Below are 18,455 nucleotides of genomic sequence, written 5' to 3'. Positions count from 1 at the left end.
AATTATTGTATCCAATCCCCTTTGGAGGCTTTTACGCTGGTGAAACATTGCACAGTTGGTAATATTCTCAGGTCTGTGCTTACCGCAGCGCAGCGTCATCTCAACCATATCTTTTTTATCAGCAGCTTTGTGAGCATATATTGAGACTGCCAAGTTTTTGTGTAGGTCCCTTGAGCCGTGTTTGTTTCTGTTCCGATTCCCTGAAGCCCTTCCTGGATTATTCCTAGTCTCCAAGCCATACAGTTTTTCTCACGCTTATTAAATATCTATGCTTGGAGTAGTGGGAAAATTGACCTGATTTATGGAACTCTCTTTCATACAAAAACCACTCTTTTGAGTTTGTGTACACACAAACAGTGTGGAAGCAGATTTATCATAGCCAAAGTGACTTTAATCACCTATCATTGGAAGTTAAATGTCCCTCATGGCAGTAGAGCCAAATGACACTAAAGATGATGTAGCACATGTAGTAAGGAACAAGGATGAATCTACTGAAAGCGGTTCACGTGGCTACTTTGGGCTTCTTTTACTCAGAGAGAATGCAAGTGTCGTTCCTCCCTTCATCGCTAATTCAATTCCAAAGACATTATGTGGGGCAAAGCAGCCGCCATATGGGAGTTGGGGCAGCAACCCAGGGGAAGCTCTCAGAGCCCATTTGGGGTGAGGAGATTTCTGCATAGAGTTTGTTACAGCAGTGATAGTAGTAGGATGAACCAGGTATCCACAGGTGGGGTGGCAGACCGTGGGAGACAAGATTCTCGCTCTAGGAGAAGAGGGTTACAATCATATAAAAGAGACAAGTGGAGGAAGAACCTTTGGCATTGGATTGGAATTGGAAGCATCAGGGTGAACTTCTGGTTTTCAGCATATATATAAGTAAATATAGATGTACATACTTAAATATACATCTGTCAATATAGAGAGACATAAATATGTGTGTACTTGTATGTTCACACACATAAACTCACAGACATGTTCCCTAACTTTTACAGAGGAGGCCTGGGAACACCAACACCCTAATAGCAATGAGTACACCTGCTGTTCATTCCTTGCTTCTCAGCAGAGCAGGAAAAGTAAAGATGAGCCTGGAATACCTTGTACCAGAAAGTAATAAAGTATGCAGAGAGTAGATCGTGACATAAAAAACTGAAGCCAGCTTGAATGGACTCCCTCTGGCCAAATCTGGAATAATGTGTAAGAGCAGGTTATCACCCACTGAATACAACAGGAATCCATTAAATCCATGGTGATAGAAATAGGTACCATAAACCAGATAAAGGGGATTCTTATGGTCAGATGTGCCACTAATAAACATAGAAGGAAGAATGATAGAATTTTCAAAGTCACCATTGTGTGACTGTCACAGTAATAAATAATTCAACCCCACAAAGTAATTCATTACAAAAAGAAAAACTAACTTTACAGTGAGGAGACTTGGCCAATACCATCTTAATCAGTTCATCAAAATAAATATTATTAGTTATAAGACCAATTGGATCTGTGCACCACCCAGTAGGATGCAAAGAACACATTACCACTTCTGTGGTATTTCTGCCAAAAATGCTCATGCCATAGCCTGAGTCTGATCATGCAGACACACCAGACAACTCAAATTGAGGGCAATGCTGTCAAATAACTGGTCTGTCATCTTCAAAATTTTAGAGAGACTGAGGAACTTTTCAGAAATGCATACTAAAGAGAGGTGAAATAACTCAGGGTCCTATGTGATCCTGGTGTGGATCCTTTTGCCTTAAAGTATGTTGTTGGGACAATTAGTGGAACATGAGTGAAATCTGTGGATTAGATGGTGATAAATCACTGTTAATTTCCTGATATTGATGGTTATATTGGGGTGTTATGGGGAAATGTCCTTGATTGTAGGAATAACACACCAGAGACTTAAGGCAAAGGGGTATCATGTCAGAGCCTTCTCACAGATGGTTCAGGAAAAGTGAATTTGAAGCTATTTCATATTTTTAAAAATAGCAAAATAAATGTTCTTTCAGGCATATTCACCACTAAAGAAATTATTATTTTCTCTCAAAACTACAGAGATAAGACTATAAACCCACAGCAAGACAATGTGTTTCCTTATTGAGATTTTTTTTATATTTATCAGATATAAAAATAATAAGCTTACAGAGAATCAGGAGTGCTTGTGTGGCTCAGCTGGTTAAGCATCTGCCTTCAGCTCAGATCATGATACCAGAGTCCTGGAATTGAGTCCTACATTGAGCTTCCTGCACCACAGGGAGCCTGCTTCTCCCTCTGCCTGCTACTCCCTCTGCTTGTGTACATGTGCACTCACTCGCTCTTTCTCCCTCTCTGTCTCTCTACAAAAAAGAAAAAAAAAAAGGCTTACTCTGATCCTTAAAAGAGAACTATTTTGTTTTTTAACATACACAACACACACACAGCCAGTAAAAAAAAAAAAAAAGTTGAAGTGGCTGGTATAGCTCTGTGTCTATTCAGTTCTCTAAACTTGTGGCCTAAACACAGTTGAGTATGGTTTAAAAGCAGTATGCTGAGAAAGAGAATATGAGGGTTTACTGTTTTTGTTGTCCTTTTTGCAAAGTAGTTCTTAATTCTTAATTAGAATGTAGGCTCTGGAGCCAGGCCACCTGTTGGGAGTCCTGGCCACCATGTAGAAGATAGTTGACCTCCGACAAAAATAGTTGATTTTTCTAGGCCTCACTTTTCTCATCTGTAAATTGTGATAGTGTTGAACTCCCAGGCCCAACAGCAGGACAGATGAGGTGACCTATGAAAAGCACTTAGACTGGGGTACCCTGCGAGCACTAAGTAAAGTTGGCTGCTGCTGCTCTCATTTCAGGAAAAGGAGAAATGCTTTCATGAAAGCATTTTAGGATGGTTGGCCAGCTTTCCTTCTCCCTCCCCACGAGTACAATTACTAGGATGCCATAAAATTTGTGGCCTCCGCTGTTAAAACCTGTCCCAAGATCAAACTAAAGCCTAGAGATGGAGCATATTCTAGAAGACAGCAAGTATTGCAGTGCAGTAGGAGAACGACTTGGGCTCCGGAGAACTAAGACTGGTTAAGCTCCAAACCTCCCATATAGAAGCGTGGTGACTTTGGTCCTGGTCTGTAAAATGGCTATAATGTGCCAATAATCATAGGTCAGAAGGGGCTCTTGGGGTGAAATGAGATAAACTTCACCAAACTGCTAAAGAGGTCACTGACCTAAAGAATGTTCTCAAAAAGCTGTGGTTACTTTGCCTGTTACTTTGCCTGCTCCTTTAAAGACACAGAAACAGTGTAGAACAGAGGCCTCAGGATCAGAAATAGTAGCAGAGCATTGGAGCGCATTTTCGAGACGTGTGATAAGCTCAGCATTGTTTGTTCCTGCGGGCGTGTGGACTCCCAGCCCTGGGCTTACATTGCTTCAGAAGGAATTTCAGTTGACAAGAGCCATGTCATGTGTTGTGTAATCCCATTCTCAGGAGACGCTGGAGAAGAGTAGATAACTATCTTTCTAGAACAGTCCGGGTTTAGTGCACACCAGCGCCGGAACCAGGGACAAAGGACAGAATCTTCATCCAGCCCCCATCTGTGTCTCAGTGGTGAAGGCAATACTTGGTTTCCTGGCTTTGAAAACGTGACCTGTCTTTATCCCTTAGAAGGCATGTCAGATGCACATTCAAGATGTATGTGTATATTTTCTTTTGAAGAGAAAATGTGTTTCCTTTAGAGAACATTTCATCTAAAATTAGTGACTACTGGGCATTGATTGAGGACTTCTGTAGAATTTTGAGCATAATGAAAACAAGTTTTCCCAATGCGGCTTCCCCTTCTTTAATTCATTCGCTCAATCATGCAACAAGTATTTATTGAAAACTAATATTCCAGGCACTCTGCTGGATGTGGGCTCTTAAAAAGTAGACAAAATGTTATCCCTCATGGAAGAGGATTCCATCTGCTGCTCTTACAACCTCTAATGGGTTTTCTGGGAACCCTTTGCAATAGAGCATACTTTGAGCCATGTTTTTAAAAATCAGCTTCTTCTGGCTCTAGCTGCGGGTAGATATATATCTGACACATATGAAAACAGGCTTGTCTCCACATTTGCCTGGAGGTGCCGTACCTAGAGACGTCCTTCCAGCAGCATCCCTCGCACCCAGTGGACAGCAGTCCGTGACTTGCAGGAGAGGTGCCTGTCACCGATAGCTCCTGTGAGATTAAACTTGGGCTGGCCGCTGGTTGAATCTGCTGTGAAATAGAAGCTCTCTTGCTCTGCCTGCTTTTCGTACGTGGGAGGAGATTTTTCCTTAGAACAATCATGGCGATGTTAACTCTGTCAGCCGACTAGCGGCACAAAGGAAAAGTGCTGCTCAGGTCCAAATTGGTGAGGGCGGAAAGCTGCAACTGCAGTACGTTTCCCTATTACAAAGAGCCCTGGCTCTGCCAGGAAGAGCCGGACGCAGCGAAAGGCACACCACGGAAGAACTTTGGTAGTTGGATGCCTCTGCTGTTGGCAGTTATGCTGGTAGCATGTTTATTCAGTGTGGTCCCTCTGCTGCGAGAAGACCCGCTTCCTTCTGATGCCCTACACTGCCGTTTGTTTAGCTGGAGAACTTAATGAGTAATGAATGTGCTCGTCTGGCTGATAGAAAGTATTTCCACAGCCTGCGGGTGTGTTTATAGAGAGCCGGAGAGAGACCACAGGCAGCAATTTGTCTTCTTAGGTATCAGCAAAGTCTTCTCTTTTAACAACTACAGGATTTATTTTTAACTGCTTGACTCAGTGTTTGTCAGATGATTCGGACCATCAAACTGCAGATGGAAGTACCCAGTGCGGGGGAAGCTGGAATGGCAAGGGGAAGGGGGCTGGCTGGGAAAAGGGGTGGGATTTCAGCATCGTGCCTCTGGGGCTCTGCCTCCCAATGTGGGAGAGAGTTTAGGGCTTCCAGCAGCAGGAGTGTATTTGCAGGTCAGGCTGGGAACTAAAGAGGAATGGCTGCCTTCAGCTGCTCAAAGACATAATTGCCCAGTGATTGGGGTATCTTGAGGAGGAACCCAGGACCCAGGGACCAGCGACCAGCGTGTGCGGAGCGCTGGTCTCTGCTGCTCGGCAAATTGCGCTTTGCTCCTGCTTGATGCTGCCTGTCTCCAGAAAGCTCTCACCATGATCGATAGCTCCAAGAAGCAGCAACAGGGCTTCCCAGAGATTTTAACTGCTGGGGATTTCGAACCATTAAAAGAAAAGGAATGCCTTGAGGGGAGCAACCAGAAAAGTCTCAAGGAAGGTCAGTCTGTCTGTGGACAGGGGCAAAACTGCCAAATTTCATGTTCCTGTTAACCAGGCTGAGCATGTGTGTCTGCTTACCGTGCCGTGTGTTTGCTCTCTGTTCACTCCTGTACTTCACATGTTCTAAGTTCTCTGAAATGAAACCTTAATGCTGTTCTGGGTGGCTCTTTCTCACGGCTCGTTAACTGCTGGAACTCTAGGGATTTTGCAATAATTAATACAGGAAGGGGACTTAGGAGGCCAGTCCTCATTTCAGTGAAATCTTTCCAGGTTCATTTGGTATATTTTCTCATACTTTCCAATTTTTTTTGCTTGCACCCCCCACCCCTTTAGGAAAGGCTACTTCCTTTTCAATATCATTCAGAATACTGTTTTAGGTTTACAAACACCTAATTCCAGGAAAATTTTTTCCAATTGACACATTTAGGGGTTTTATTGTTTAAAACCAGGAGGGTAGCTAGTGCTTTCTTAATTATATCTTTAAATGGTTGGTTTAATTGGTTGTAATGCACATTGCATCATTTTGTTTTGTTTTTTAAAACACATTGCATGGTTTTGTGGTCTTTTAACAAGGCAAAAAAGCAGCTTAAGTGTACTGTCAGTTACTGTCCGTGGCCACTGCATGGTACCTCACTGACTGATTTGAGAAAATGGCCAAGGGTATGAGCTTTGCTGTCCCCTGTCCTGGCATATAGTGAAGTGTGGCCAGACCAGTGCAAGTCATGCTTTACTGTGGCAGCTGGAGAAGATCAAGGGCTGTGGTTTAAGAAATTCAGGATCTATAAAGAGAGAGTTTTTCCTGAATCTGAGATAATGAAGGTTACCCCTCTCAATGCTTGTTTACTTTGAAATTTGATTTTCTAGGGTTCCTTGGTAGGAAAAGAAAACAAAAAACACAGTAACCTCTTTTCGTTTTATCTGCTTTCAGCTCCTGCCATCAGCTGCCCCTCACCTTTCCACTCGCCCTTGCTCATCTTATAGACACAGAGAGTAAATGTAGACTTACCTGCCTGAGTAGCAAGTTGAGTTTCTTCCAAAGATATTGCTCCTTTTTTGCTCAGACATTTAGAATATGAGAACGTGATGATAGAGATTGTTACAGATTTGGAAGATAAGAAGAAGAAACAATAGTTGGACTTTTTAGAGTTGAACTACTTTGGAGTATGGGTAGAAAAAACATGTAGATCAAAACAAATGACACACAATGAAGTATAAATAGCCGTTGCCAGGAACCAAACAATGGGGTCGCCTCTGCTTGCGCACAGCAAGCCTCACTGTAGATTCTTATAAAATCAATACCAGTGGAGTTTTTAGGACACATTCTGGAGATTCACTGAGGGAACTTAAAGTTTTTAAATCATTAGCTTAAGAAAATAGTTAAAAATTACCTATGCATCATTTAAGTCAAGTTCAGGTGTTAAGCTCCTGTTCATACCTTACATTTGAAACAATGTCTGTGCTACTTGAACACTGAGAAAGTGGAGAGAAATAGAGCTGTCACAACCGCAGAGTAGGATAAGGAGCCAGAAGCAAGGATTAAAAACATAAAAGGAGGGTAGAAACAATACCAAGAAGCACAGCAGAGCAGAGTTGACATGATTATATAACATATGGCTTGTTTCCCTAACCATTGAGATCGTGCCTACCATTTATACTTGTATGATAATGTATGGTCAGAAGAGCAAGAGGTTGGCTCTTAAGTGAGATGTACTTGGGACCGGGTCCCAGGCACACCATTCTGGAGCTGTGACCCTAGACAAGTTCACTGTCCTGAGCCTTTAATCTCATTTGTACAGTAGGAGAAGCAACACGTACTTCATCCTGATATTATGAGATGCCCGATTTGATGCCACTTTGTCATCCCTCTTCTTCTTTGCCTTTTTTTCAACCCTTTTCAGCAAAAGTAGCATTTGCTTACCTTTTCCTTCTTTTTTTTTTCATTTTTAAAATTCCCTATATATTTATAGCATAGAGAAATATATGTTACTGTCATATAAATTCGAGAGAACATTCATGTTTTAAAACCCTCCACAGAAATGGTTGTATAAAATTGATCTATCTCACCACAGTGGTACTGACTAGGGTTTTGCTTTATATACCTCCATAGATTATATTTCTACCCATTTTCTGCTAGAGATAGGGCCAAGGGAAAAACAAAAAACCCCATAGATCTCGAGGATGATCTGTTACCTCCACATTAGTGACTCTGAAAGAGAAATTAGACCTGGGTTTCATCAGAACAGACAAAATAGGAGAAATGTTACAGAAAACACTTTTATTTGAAGTGGCATAAAAATAGTGTGGTTCCTGTGCAAGGTAGGACTCCTGGAATTGAGTGTGTCACAGTCACTGCCTGGAGATGTGTACCAGTGGTCAGCTTAGCAGACTCATAGAGCACAACATTGGGGCTGGGATAGTCCTCTGCTGAGCTTTATGTGCTTTTAGGCCTTGGACTACACATTAGTTATATTGACCCATGAAAGTTGATTGATATGGCAGCAGCTATCGAAACACCAAAACACCCTAGAGTCTAATTAGATCCTATACTCTTTTGTCAAAAGAGACAAATACACAAGTGACTATTAGTGTCCGATGGGTGATGCCTCATGTGTTAAAGGATGCTAAAAATACTGTATTTCACATCAGTAGTGTTCAGTCCTCCACTCACTCCTTTTTGGCAATTTTGGTTTTTGTTTTTGAAAGAACAAGGATCCCTGGGTGGCTCAGCGGTTTAAGTGCCTGCCTTCAGCCCAGGGCATGATGCTGGAGTCCTGGGATGGAGTCCCACATCGGGCTCCCTGCATGGAGCCTGCTTCTCCCTCTGCCTGTGTCTCCGCCTCTCTCTCTGTGTCTCTCATGAATAAATAAATAAAATCTTAAAAAGAAAAAAGGAAAGAAAGAACACCCCTGGGATTTTTTTTAAACATCAAGATTTTAAGTTTCCAGGTAGTGAAGAAAGGCTAAATTTGCGTCCATTTAGTTCTAACCACATGGACACAGCCTGGTCTCCCTAGTGTTTCTGACATGTGTCTACTGTTAGGGGTTGGAAGTCCAGTCTGCTTCTCAAGTAGGTGCTCTGTTTCTTACTTATATTAGGATATGTCAGAATTTCTGTTGCTGTTGACAGCCAGAATTATTATTAGGGGGAAAAGCAGACTTTATTACCAAATAATCATAGGCTTCAGGAGTCTCTGTGGTACCTTAACAAAAAAATTTAGTAATGCCAATTAAAAATTTAAGAAGAAAATGTTGGAAATGGCCTCTGAGTGGTTGTCATCCCATACTTCACAGTTTTGTTAATGCTTATGTAAACTTTATGATAAATACCAATCCATGTGTGTAGTGGGAGAATTTAATTATTAGGCTGCTTTAGGTGAGGCTAGCAATAAATATCATGAATTCTCCTGATCAAATTCAAGACAGAGAATTCTCCTTAGACTAGTTTACTTTGTCAAAGCAGCAGTGGGGAATCTCAACTTTTGACTTGTCCATGAAAGCATTTGAACATTTTCTAATTGTGTGCAACATGGATGAAATCTAAAATTAATTTCTGGTTCTAGAACTAAAGATGGATATTACAGTCACCAACTTGACAACTGAAGAATTAACAATTACAAATTATGAGGGAAAATCAAATAAATTGAGGTGATTTAATTTAGATAAGTGGTTTAATCTGAGTCATTATTAAGATAATGAATCATAATACCAATGCTACCAGCTAGTTCTAATTAAAGAGGAAAATGGATGCTCTAATGATGAAAAGAAAACTGGGGTATGTATTACTTTACTTTGATTAAAACTAACTTCTCTGACAACCCCAAAACTCAGTGTTTTAACCAAAGTACATTTCTTGCTCAACACACAGTCCAGAGTAGATCAGACTGCTACCCTAGTCACCTATCCTCTAAGAAGTGGCTTGGGGAGTCTGGGCTTCTCATTGTGTTGCTCAACCAGTGGGTGGCGTGGGAAGAGTTACAGACATGTGGGGGCCACGTTCCCACTTCTGTTCCCAGCAGATAAATAACAGTTATTATTAAAGTTTGTGAAAAGTAGGCGAAAGTTTGTGGTGTGCTGGAACATGGCTGTAGTAGATCTTTTTAAGAAAAGGTGTACATTTGTCTGAAATATTCTGAGCAAACCAACCTGGGGAAAAGAGATGAAATAAATATCTTTACCAAAGCACTCAGACTTTTTAATTTTTTTTAAAGATTTTATTATTTATTTATTCATGAGAGACAGAGAGGGAGAGAGAGAGAGGCAGAGACACAGGCAGAGGGAGAAGCAGGCTCCATGCAGAGAGTCCGACGTGGGACTCTGTCCTGGGTCTCCAGGATCACGCCCTGGGCCAAAGGTGGCGCTAAACCGCTGAGCCACCCCGGGCTGCCCGCACTCAGACTTTATTAAATGTTGAGAATTATCTTGTATGTACTCAACCTGCACTATCTGTTAGCCACATATGGCTATTTAAATGTAAATTTAAAATAAATAAAATTTTTAAAATTCAGCTCCTCCATCACATTAGGTACACGTGCTTAGTGCCTGGCGTATGCAACGGTACAGATTATAAAATGCTTCCGTCAGTGTGGAAAGTTCTGTGAACGACAGTGTTGCTCTGCTTTTCTTCCTCCATGCCTTTGCCCACCACATTCCTTTCATCCCAGCTTTGCAGGTCCAAAGTTGCCAAAAACCCAAACCCAATGCCATTTCCTAAAGAAAGTCGCTTGATCCTATTAGCTAAAAATAGTTTCCCCTCTCCTATATGTTCCCTATAACTTGATCTGCATTTCTTCATGGCATTTGACCTTTTTCTGTAGTGATACATAGATCTTTATTGTCTTCACTATTAGACTGATGATTTGGGGGGATAGAATCCTTGTTTGGATCATTTTTGTACCTCACCCCCAGTGTCCTGCATCTCAGAGACACATTATTATGCAACAAGTATTTAAAGAGTATTAACCCCCCCCCCGCCTTCTTAAACAGAATATAATTTGAACTCTTCCCTTCAGATATAATTTATAATTCAGTTATAAACTAATAACCCCACATGTGATGCATTAGTGCCTTAAAGCACTGTGTCAAGGTATGTAAAATCATTTTATCAGTGCACAGAATGATCTTTAGATCATTACTAGATTATTAGCATTGTTCTTTATGGTTTGATTTTTGCCAAAATCCAGCCTCTCTCCCTTTTCTGATTTGCTGCTTCTAATTCGTATTTATCACACAATGTGATAGATCTTGATTCTATTGTTGACCCAGCTAAAATACATTTATTGAGCCATGGTTGAGAAACAGACAAATAAGCAGTTGAAATAAAGAATGCTACAAAGCCTTCTCTGAGTAAAGCACATGAATTTTGTAACATCTATTTTGATTTCTCTTAGAAATTCTTTGTTTTCTGTCAATGTTCTACAAAAGTGCAAGTGTTGTACAGTATCACTAAAATAACATTTTTTAAAAATAAATTTGAAGAGTATAATATAATCTTTATAATAAATTAAACTAACATGCCGGTATGAAGGAAAAGGTAAAAGATCCCTCTTCCCAGACAGTGTTTTTAAAAAACAATGGGTGCATGCTGTTTTTGAGGTAAAGTTATATAACTTTTTGTTAGAAATGATTTGATTTTGCAGAATTTGAGTGTTTGTACTCAGCATCGTGACAGCATACAAGGAGCTTGCAGCCTAAAAAGTGAGAAACTAAATGATAATATAGAGTGAAAATGTGCACGCACGTAAAAGAGAGAACAGAAGAAACCCATGTGTGTATGCTCGCGTCCACACGAGGGAAGAAGACACCTGTTCGGGCCAGCCCTCTCTCCAGAACTGTGCAGCCCCCTACATCCCTGACGACTCCATTGGGCCTCTTCTCCCCATGAAACATGCTCCTCTAGTTTCCTGTCACATTTAAGGGAACTTCTGTCCACCCATTGGCTCATGCTGGGAATTTGATCAGTGACACTGTCCCTGACCTCCTCCTCATAACCTGTCACCAGGTCCCGTCACAGATCCATCAGTTCTACCTCAAATATATTTCTCTCACCATAGCACTGTTTCACCACGGCCACCACCCTTGCCTAGGTCCCCTTCCTCAAATGCAGTCTCAAGTGGACACAGGGCTGCCTCCTAATCTCACCCCACCCACTTAGACCCCTCGATGGACTGAGACCCTACCCCTGTGTCCAGAAATAGGATGTTCTTCTGTTTCCTTCTATCACTGTCTCTCCCAGAATGCCTCTCCCTCCCCAATCCACCCTACTCCATTGGCTTGAAGGACCACAACTCATCCCTTCATTTGCACCATCATGTACAGTCGCTATGATACTGGGACAGCCCACTTCTCAGTTCTCTTGTTTTGGTGGGCAGATAGCTATGCATGCATATGTGTACGTAGGTAACTAGGTAGGTGAATGCGTGGGAGTCCCGTTCCTGAATCTGCACAGTGGCAGAAAAACCAAGCTATTGAGCCAGGATCAAGTGACCTCAAAAGAGTAGCATGTGCTTTCTTTTCTGAGAAAAATTGGAGATAAATAATATTCCACAGTTTTTCTGTTTCATTGTCAATTATCCTTTTATTCAGAGAGCCTGCCTTAGGCCTTTACATTAAGACTTTTCAGTCTTTTATGCCACATACATCTTCACATCTTAGAGGAATTAACAGAGAACTCCTACCTGCCAGCACCTCTACCTAGAGCTGCACGCTGAAATGCTGATGTGGTGGTGGTGGTGGAATATAGAACTTCTGATTGCCCCCACAGTAAGAAAAATATTATGTTTTCTTAGAATCATACAGATTAAGAAATAGAGAAGTTTGGCTATGGAGCCAGCATGGTTCTACAGATTAAAAATCAATTGCCTCAAAGAAAGAAATCAAGTATTGTTTTAACCTCTTTACATTGCTGGTGATAAAACAGTTAAGTGGATGATTTTGCTTTTGAAGTGCCTGTTGTTTGTGTTATACTTCCATTTATGCCTCACTGTGTACTTTATTTCCATCACTTTTTAATCAAACACTATTTTTAAAATGCGTATATGTAAAATATCTTTCTGTACGTCTGCCACAGACTAATGTCATCCCTGCCATTTTTACTGGGCCCCCTGGCTTGACATCACGTTGTCATACCATGAGAAGCATACTTTAAATTCATTCCAACTTTTGACAAAAAGGAGAAGGGAATTTGTGTGAAGGTATGATCAGTTTAAAGAAACATGCCCCATTTTTAGCAGTCTGTTTCCATGGTAACAGAAGCAGCAGCCAACCATGGAGTTATCAAAGTGCCTGTAAATTTCCAAGGCTGAGTATTGAAAACATTGTTTTCCTGACCTCATACCTCAGATTAATTCAGGAAACCTATAGTATGTGAGCCTGGACTGTTGGCATTCTCATTTTTACTTCATTTTTGCTTTTAATTCCTAATGGAGGGTAAATGGTGCATTTCAGACTGTGACCTTCCCATCAAGTTTAGAATTCTGAAGTTTGTACCACCTGCCTCTTCCCACATCCCCCAACCCAGTAGACTTCATAAGGATACAGTAGGCTCTCCGACACTGGAAAGAAAGGCGGTATTTCCTATGTAGCCTAAGGCCTAACTTTTTCAAACACTAATTTACGTAGTTTTTTTAGTTAGCTTGATTTTGTCTCCCTTACTTAAGTGGAAAGTAATAGTACGAAAATTCCCAATCAGAAATGCTGTTTGCTGTTCATCATGTCAGAGGTGTAGATTTATGTGCACACTGTCTAACTCTGCTTTTGTTCCAGAAAGGAAGTGTCAGTAATGGAAGCTTGCTTCGTCAGGGCAGACGGCATGGCTGTTACAGGACAGACCACCATTTTATTTTGGGCTTCTCTGTGATCTATTTTGTAGAATCATTTAAAGAAGAACCTTATTTTATAATTGTCAAATTAGACTCCAAGGTCCGTAATCTTTGGTTGCTCTTCTTTATCTTGTGTGAGAATACTTACGTGCTTTTTCTCTTCTTTAATGCTTCATGAATTTTACATTAATAGTAAGTGGAGATAAAAACAAATTAGTATCTGCCAGTTTTTCATGGTTTTCTTTACTCTTTTGCCCTTCACCTTCCCTTATTAATCTTCTTATACCCTTTAAAGCAACATAATTAGATTTTGTCTTCTGTTCTACCACTGACATTAATTCAAAAATACCCTGGGCTTCACATTCCTACAACAAAGTGAAATAGTCCTAGTTCTGCCCATGAGAAGCACTCACCCATAGAATTTTCTGTTGACTTATTCTTTGACATGATATTCTCCTTCCTCAGAAAATATAACTCTTTTATATACTCTAAGTATACCACACAAAATTAAGTAAAACGTATTTATTAAAAATTCTATATTAGCATTTAGAAGGTGCTAGAATATAGGGGTGTCATCTAGAAGGGGAAATACAGGCCAAAACAATCCCAACAAAACCTAGGATACAGTGTGACAAGGAATATAAAATGTAGCTGTTACTATAGTCATCATACTCCTGAAAGACAAAGTCACCATTAGTGATTCATGGAATTATGGTGGTGGAGGGCTAGCCAGGGCTGGGGGAGAAATGCAAAATTTGATTATTGAGTTACTAGTTTCTTAGTCTCTTCTTCTAACTTTTTAAAATTGAGGTAAAGTTGGCATAACCCAAAATTAGCCGTTTTCAAGTGAACAATTCAGAGTTCCAAAATATTTTCATCACTCCAAAGAAAATCCTGTATCCATTTAAGTAGTTATCCCCATGTCCCCCACCTCCATCCCCAGTTCTGCTTGCCACTGATCTGAACTCAGTCTCTGCATTTACTGATTCTGGATATTTCACATACATGGAACCATCTACTGTGTGGCTTTTGTCTCTGGCATCTTCCACTGAGCATCGTGTTTTCCAGGTTCATCCGTGTTGGAGCAGGTGTCCATGCTGCATTCCTTTTTTTATGGCTGAATAACGTTCCATTGTGTGGACAGACCACAGTTTTTACCATTCATTTCTTGCGGACATTGGGACCGTTCCCACCTCCTGGTGATTGTGAATTAGTGCTGCTCTGCATATGTGTGTGTGTGTGTGTGTGTGTGTGTGTGAGAGAGAGAGAGAGAGAGAGAGAGAGAGAGAGAGACCCCCTGTCTTCCATTCTTTTCAGTTCAGCTAGAAGTGGAATTGCTGGGCTATGCCTCTTCTTCACTAAAACTTTGTATAATGAGCTTCAGGAAGAACTGCCAAATTGTTCTAAATTTGTATCGTGTGGTCTTTGATCAGAAGGATAAAGTTCAGAGCCAATGAGTGACTTGCCAGTTTCCCGACTGACTTCTGTCCCCCAAGCTGTTGCCATTATTAATTGGAGCATTTCAGTAACAAATAACTTTGTTTCTCTTTCCAAATTGCTCTTCCCAGTCTGCAGTGATTATGTCAAACCTCCCTCACTGGCCTCAGATTGACTTTTCCTTCATTCCCCTCATGTTCAGCAAGTCGCCTTTCTTCCTCCTCCTTTGAAAAAATTAAAGCCGTCTTTGGGAAATCCCTGGACATCCCAGACCAAATCTAGGTATCTAGCTTTACCCACTCGTCTTTACCCTCCTGTTGTGATAGAAGAAGTATCTCTTCACAAAAGCTCTCTTTGTGTGCTCTGAATCCTCTTTCCTTCCAGGGACCTGCTGCCTGTCCCTCTCCTGTGCATTCTCATTCAGAGTCCTTCATGCTCATTCTCCCTCCTACCCTTTCTCCTCCGTCCTGTCTCTTGCTCTTCATCAGTTATGGACTTGCTTGGGTATGTTCCAGCTTGAAGTTCCACACCTCTCAAGCTCTCACCTTCTCTCCTACCCTTCAGGGCAACATTTTGAAAACATTGCTTCTGCTAACATCATTCATACCCTTGCCCCTTCTCTACTCTGTAACCTCAAGCAGGGGGAGCGGCAGAGGGAGAGGGAGAAGCAGGCTCCTCGCTGAGCAGTGAGCCCGATAGAGGACTCAATCCCAGGACCCTGGGATCATGACCTGAGCTGAAGGCAGACAATTAACCCAGTGAGCCCCCAAGCATCCCTCTAGTCTGACTTCCATCCATGACTCCAAGTAGTAGCTTCTTGTGCACTAAAACTGCAGTTGGTCGTGACCCCCGTCTAGAAACACTTTCACACACACTCTTCAGCCTCCTCTTCCTTCATAGACCACTTCCTCTGACTTCCTTTTCTGGATCATCATCCTCTAGCTGACCCATAAGTGGGCTTTTCATTGTTAACTTTCCTAGGCGCTGAGTTGCAGGCTTCTTTTGTCTGCTCTTTCTGTGTTCTCTACCTCGCTGAACTCTCATGCTTCAAATGCCAATAAGTGATAACTTTCTAATTTCACTCTCCTTCTAAGACCTACCTTCTGAAATCTGGACACACAGAGCCAGTTGACATCGCTGCTACCAATTCACACATGTCCGAGACCAAGCTCCTGAATGGCCAAATTGTGCTCTTTGTCTTAGTAAATGGTCTAACCAGGTGCTTAAGCCCAGAAACCCAGGCATCTTTCTTGTCTCTTTCTTCTTCTTGAACACAACATCCAGTCTCTTACCATATACTGTTGATTTTATTCTAAATATATCTTAAATCTGTCTGTTACATCTCTCAGCTGTGTTGAAGGGGAAAAAAATGAGATGTCTTGTGCTTAAAGTTTCTACCCAGGAACATTAGAAAAATTCTACCAAGTTTATAAATAAATAGGAGCTTTGCAAGGGAAAGCTTAACCAGGGCTTCTTACAACCACTATAAATGTCTCCACGTTTCAGTCAAAAACCTGCCCCATCACCCTCACTAATGCTTTTGATAATTTTTGGTTCCTCACTGCTTATTATTTATAACAAATTTCACTGTTATTTTGGCATGATATTTGCCATTAGTCTTGGGTGAGCACAAGTGATCTTTGTTTCTGAATTTAAAGTTACCTTAAAACATGTTGATGTATGTTGTGGGGAATGGATGAACAGAATGGTACTCTCTTAACTCATAAATGGGAATATAGATTGCCGAAACCATTTGGATTGCAAAGTGCCCCCATCAGAATTTTAAATGCATGTTCCATTATCATACATTTTATGTATATAATCATCATCATCATGGAAGGATACCAAAAAATGAGGATAATCATTGCAGCATTGTTTATAATAGCAAAAAAGTCTGGAAACTTATATGTATATGATTGATATATCCATATGTTGGATACAGCCATTCATACAACCAGTAAGAATGAGCTAGATATTACGGGTTTGTTCTTTTTTTTTTTTTTTTAAAGCAAATCAGCAAACTACATGAATAGTGTGATCTACCCCGTGTATCTCCTTTGCATATCTTATATTTAATATTGCTGGAATATTCACAAAACACCCTCTGGGGCCATAGAAGCTTCACAGTGGTTACGTTTGTGGAGAAGGACTAGAGGTGTGGAGTGGAATGGACTTTCACTTTTCTTTTTAATACCTTCTTTATATGTGTGCGTGTCTCTTATTTCAACAAATAAATAGAAAAAATTCTCATAAAACTTGAATTTTTAATAGAGGTATTGGTGGTATAGTGGTATATTTCTGAGACCCAGGCCCAGAAGGAAACTCCTCAGGATGTGGCTGCTTACCTTCTGACTACAAAATACCCATCCAAGCAAAGAGCTATAAGCATGTGAATCTTTGTTGAATTAAGTTTTTTTTAATCCTCCTGATAATGGGGGAGGACTGCATTTGTCGGGGCTGGGGAATATGTGGGAAATCTGTACTTCTGTCTTAGCTTTTCTCTAAGCCTAAAACTGCTTTAAAAAAAAAACTGCTTTAAAAAATAATAATAAAGTGAAAACATTCTTGCAGTTTTATATTAAAAAAAAAAAAAAAACAGTGGTTACTTTTACCAAGCATCTGAAGTAATAGTGGTCATAATAACAGTATTGATGACCACCACCTATTCAAACATTTGTCTTTAAGGAGAAGGAAGAATTCATCTGTCTTTTGCTCTTTGAATATAAATTTTTTCAAGATTTCAATTTTTTTTTTAAGATTTTATTTATTCATGAGAGACACAGAGAGAGAGAGAGGCAGAGGCACAGGCAGAGGGAGAAGCAGGCTCCATGCAGGGAGCCTGACGTGGGACTTGATCCTGGGCCTTCAGGATCACACCCTGGGCCAAAGGCGGCACTAAACCGCTGAGCCACCCAGGCTGCCCAAGACTTCAAATTTTTTACCTTACCTGATTAAGCAAATGCAGGTATACATTTTACCGCTAAATTGCTGCTTTAATAAACGACTACAACCCAGCTTCAGTGAGGCCCTCAGACCTCAATGTCCAAAGATTTTATGTAGGGACCAGTACTCCCCTATCTGTTCAAAAGATAATATGATGATAACATTGTCTCTTTTTATAGGCTCAGGCACCTAATTTAATGCAGTCTAAACAATACCTAATTAATTTTTGCCAAGTCCCGTCATTTTATTCTCTTTATTCAAACATCTATTTGAAAAAATTAAATTTAAAAACAAAAACCAGGGCCTTTTTTTTGCATACTAGTGCCTTCAGAGTCGATACAGAATCAGTTCCAGAGTATTCTTTGGTTTTCCATCTTTGCTTTTGCCTCTGGTTTGCCTGGCCTTCACTTGACTGCTCAGGGTCTTGGGTTTTTCATCCCTGATGATTCTACAGTTTATTCTGCGTGATGTCCTGCAATTAAATAATATACATTGAGTCCTCAAACTTGCAGGCAGCTGCTCATCTCCCCTCCCCTTTGTAACCTACCCTCCTTCATACCCTGTAACTGAAACTAGCTATTTATAAAGAATTTCCAAGACCATGGCTGACTGCCACACTACTTCCCAGAACAGGTCATTTCTGCCTTGTTTTTATGGTATACAGTCCTCAGATATCCCCTCACAAACCTTTTGCACCAAAACCGTGCTTTAAAATGTTGCATAATGTGGGTTTTTTTCCTTTAGAGTGAAAAAGCACTTTAATTAGCACTTTAGAGTGAAAAAGCACTTTAATTATTATACAAACACTTCAAATATTCTACGTATAGAAAAAAGAGTACACATATCACCTTGGTTCAAAAAGCAAATGAAAATTTTGAAGTGGGGTATCTTAAGTATTATATGAAAGACACTGCATTTTAAGTTGGGGTTGTTGGTTTTTTTTCCTATAGGAAACTAATCCTGAAATTTTGTCTAAAGGCAGTTTAATCCA

At 40.6% G+C, this 18,455-nt stretch overlaps 1 protein-coding gene across 24 annotated transcripts in view; it reads left to right on the top strand.

Moving 5' to 3' along the window:
* The window catches only part of MRTFB (myocardin related transcription factor B), a 271,363-nt gene that overhangs the window by 188,705 nt on the left and 64,203 nt on the right, over positions 1-18,455 (top strand). For 2 of the 24 annotated variants that reach the window (XM_072753826.1, XM_026003142.2), the window contains exon 1: positions 1,381-5,265. The exons of the other annotated variants lie outside the window; for them this stretch is intronic. In XM_072753826.1, coding sequence (XP_072609927.1) covers positions 5,145-5,265 — 121 coding nt within the window. In that variant the 5' untranslated portion in view covers positions 1,381-5,144. Of the gene's footprint in view, positions 1-1,380; positions 5,266-18,455 lie in introns of those variants that run through there. 24 annotated transcript variants of the gene reach the window in all.

The sequence above is a fragment of the Vulpes vulpes genome, chromosome 3, assembly GCF_048418805.1.
Source record: "Vulpes vulpes isolate BD-2025 chromosome 3, VulVul3, whole genome shotgun sequence".
In the NCBI taxonomy this organism is placed as follows: domain Eukaryota; kingdom Metazoa; phylum Chordata; class Mammalia; order Carnivora; family Canidae; genus Vulpes; species Vulpes vulpes.
The sequence above is the reverse complement of the archived record's forward strand: the minus strand, read 5'-3'. Positions and strand labels throughout refer to the sequence as shown.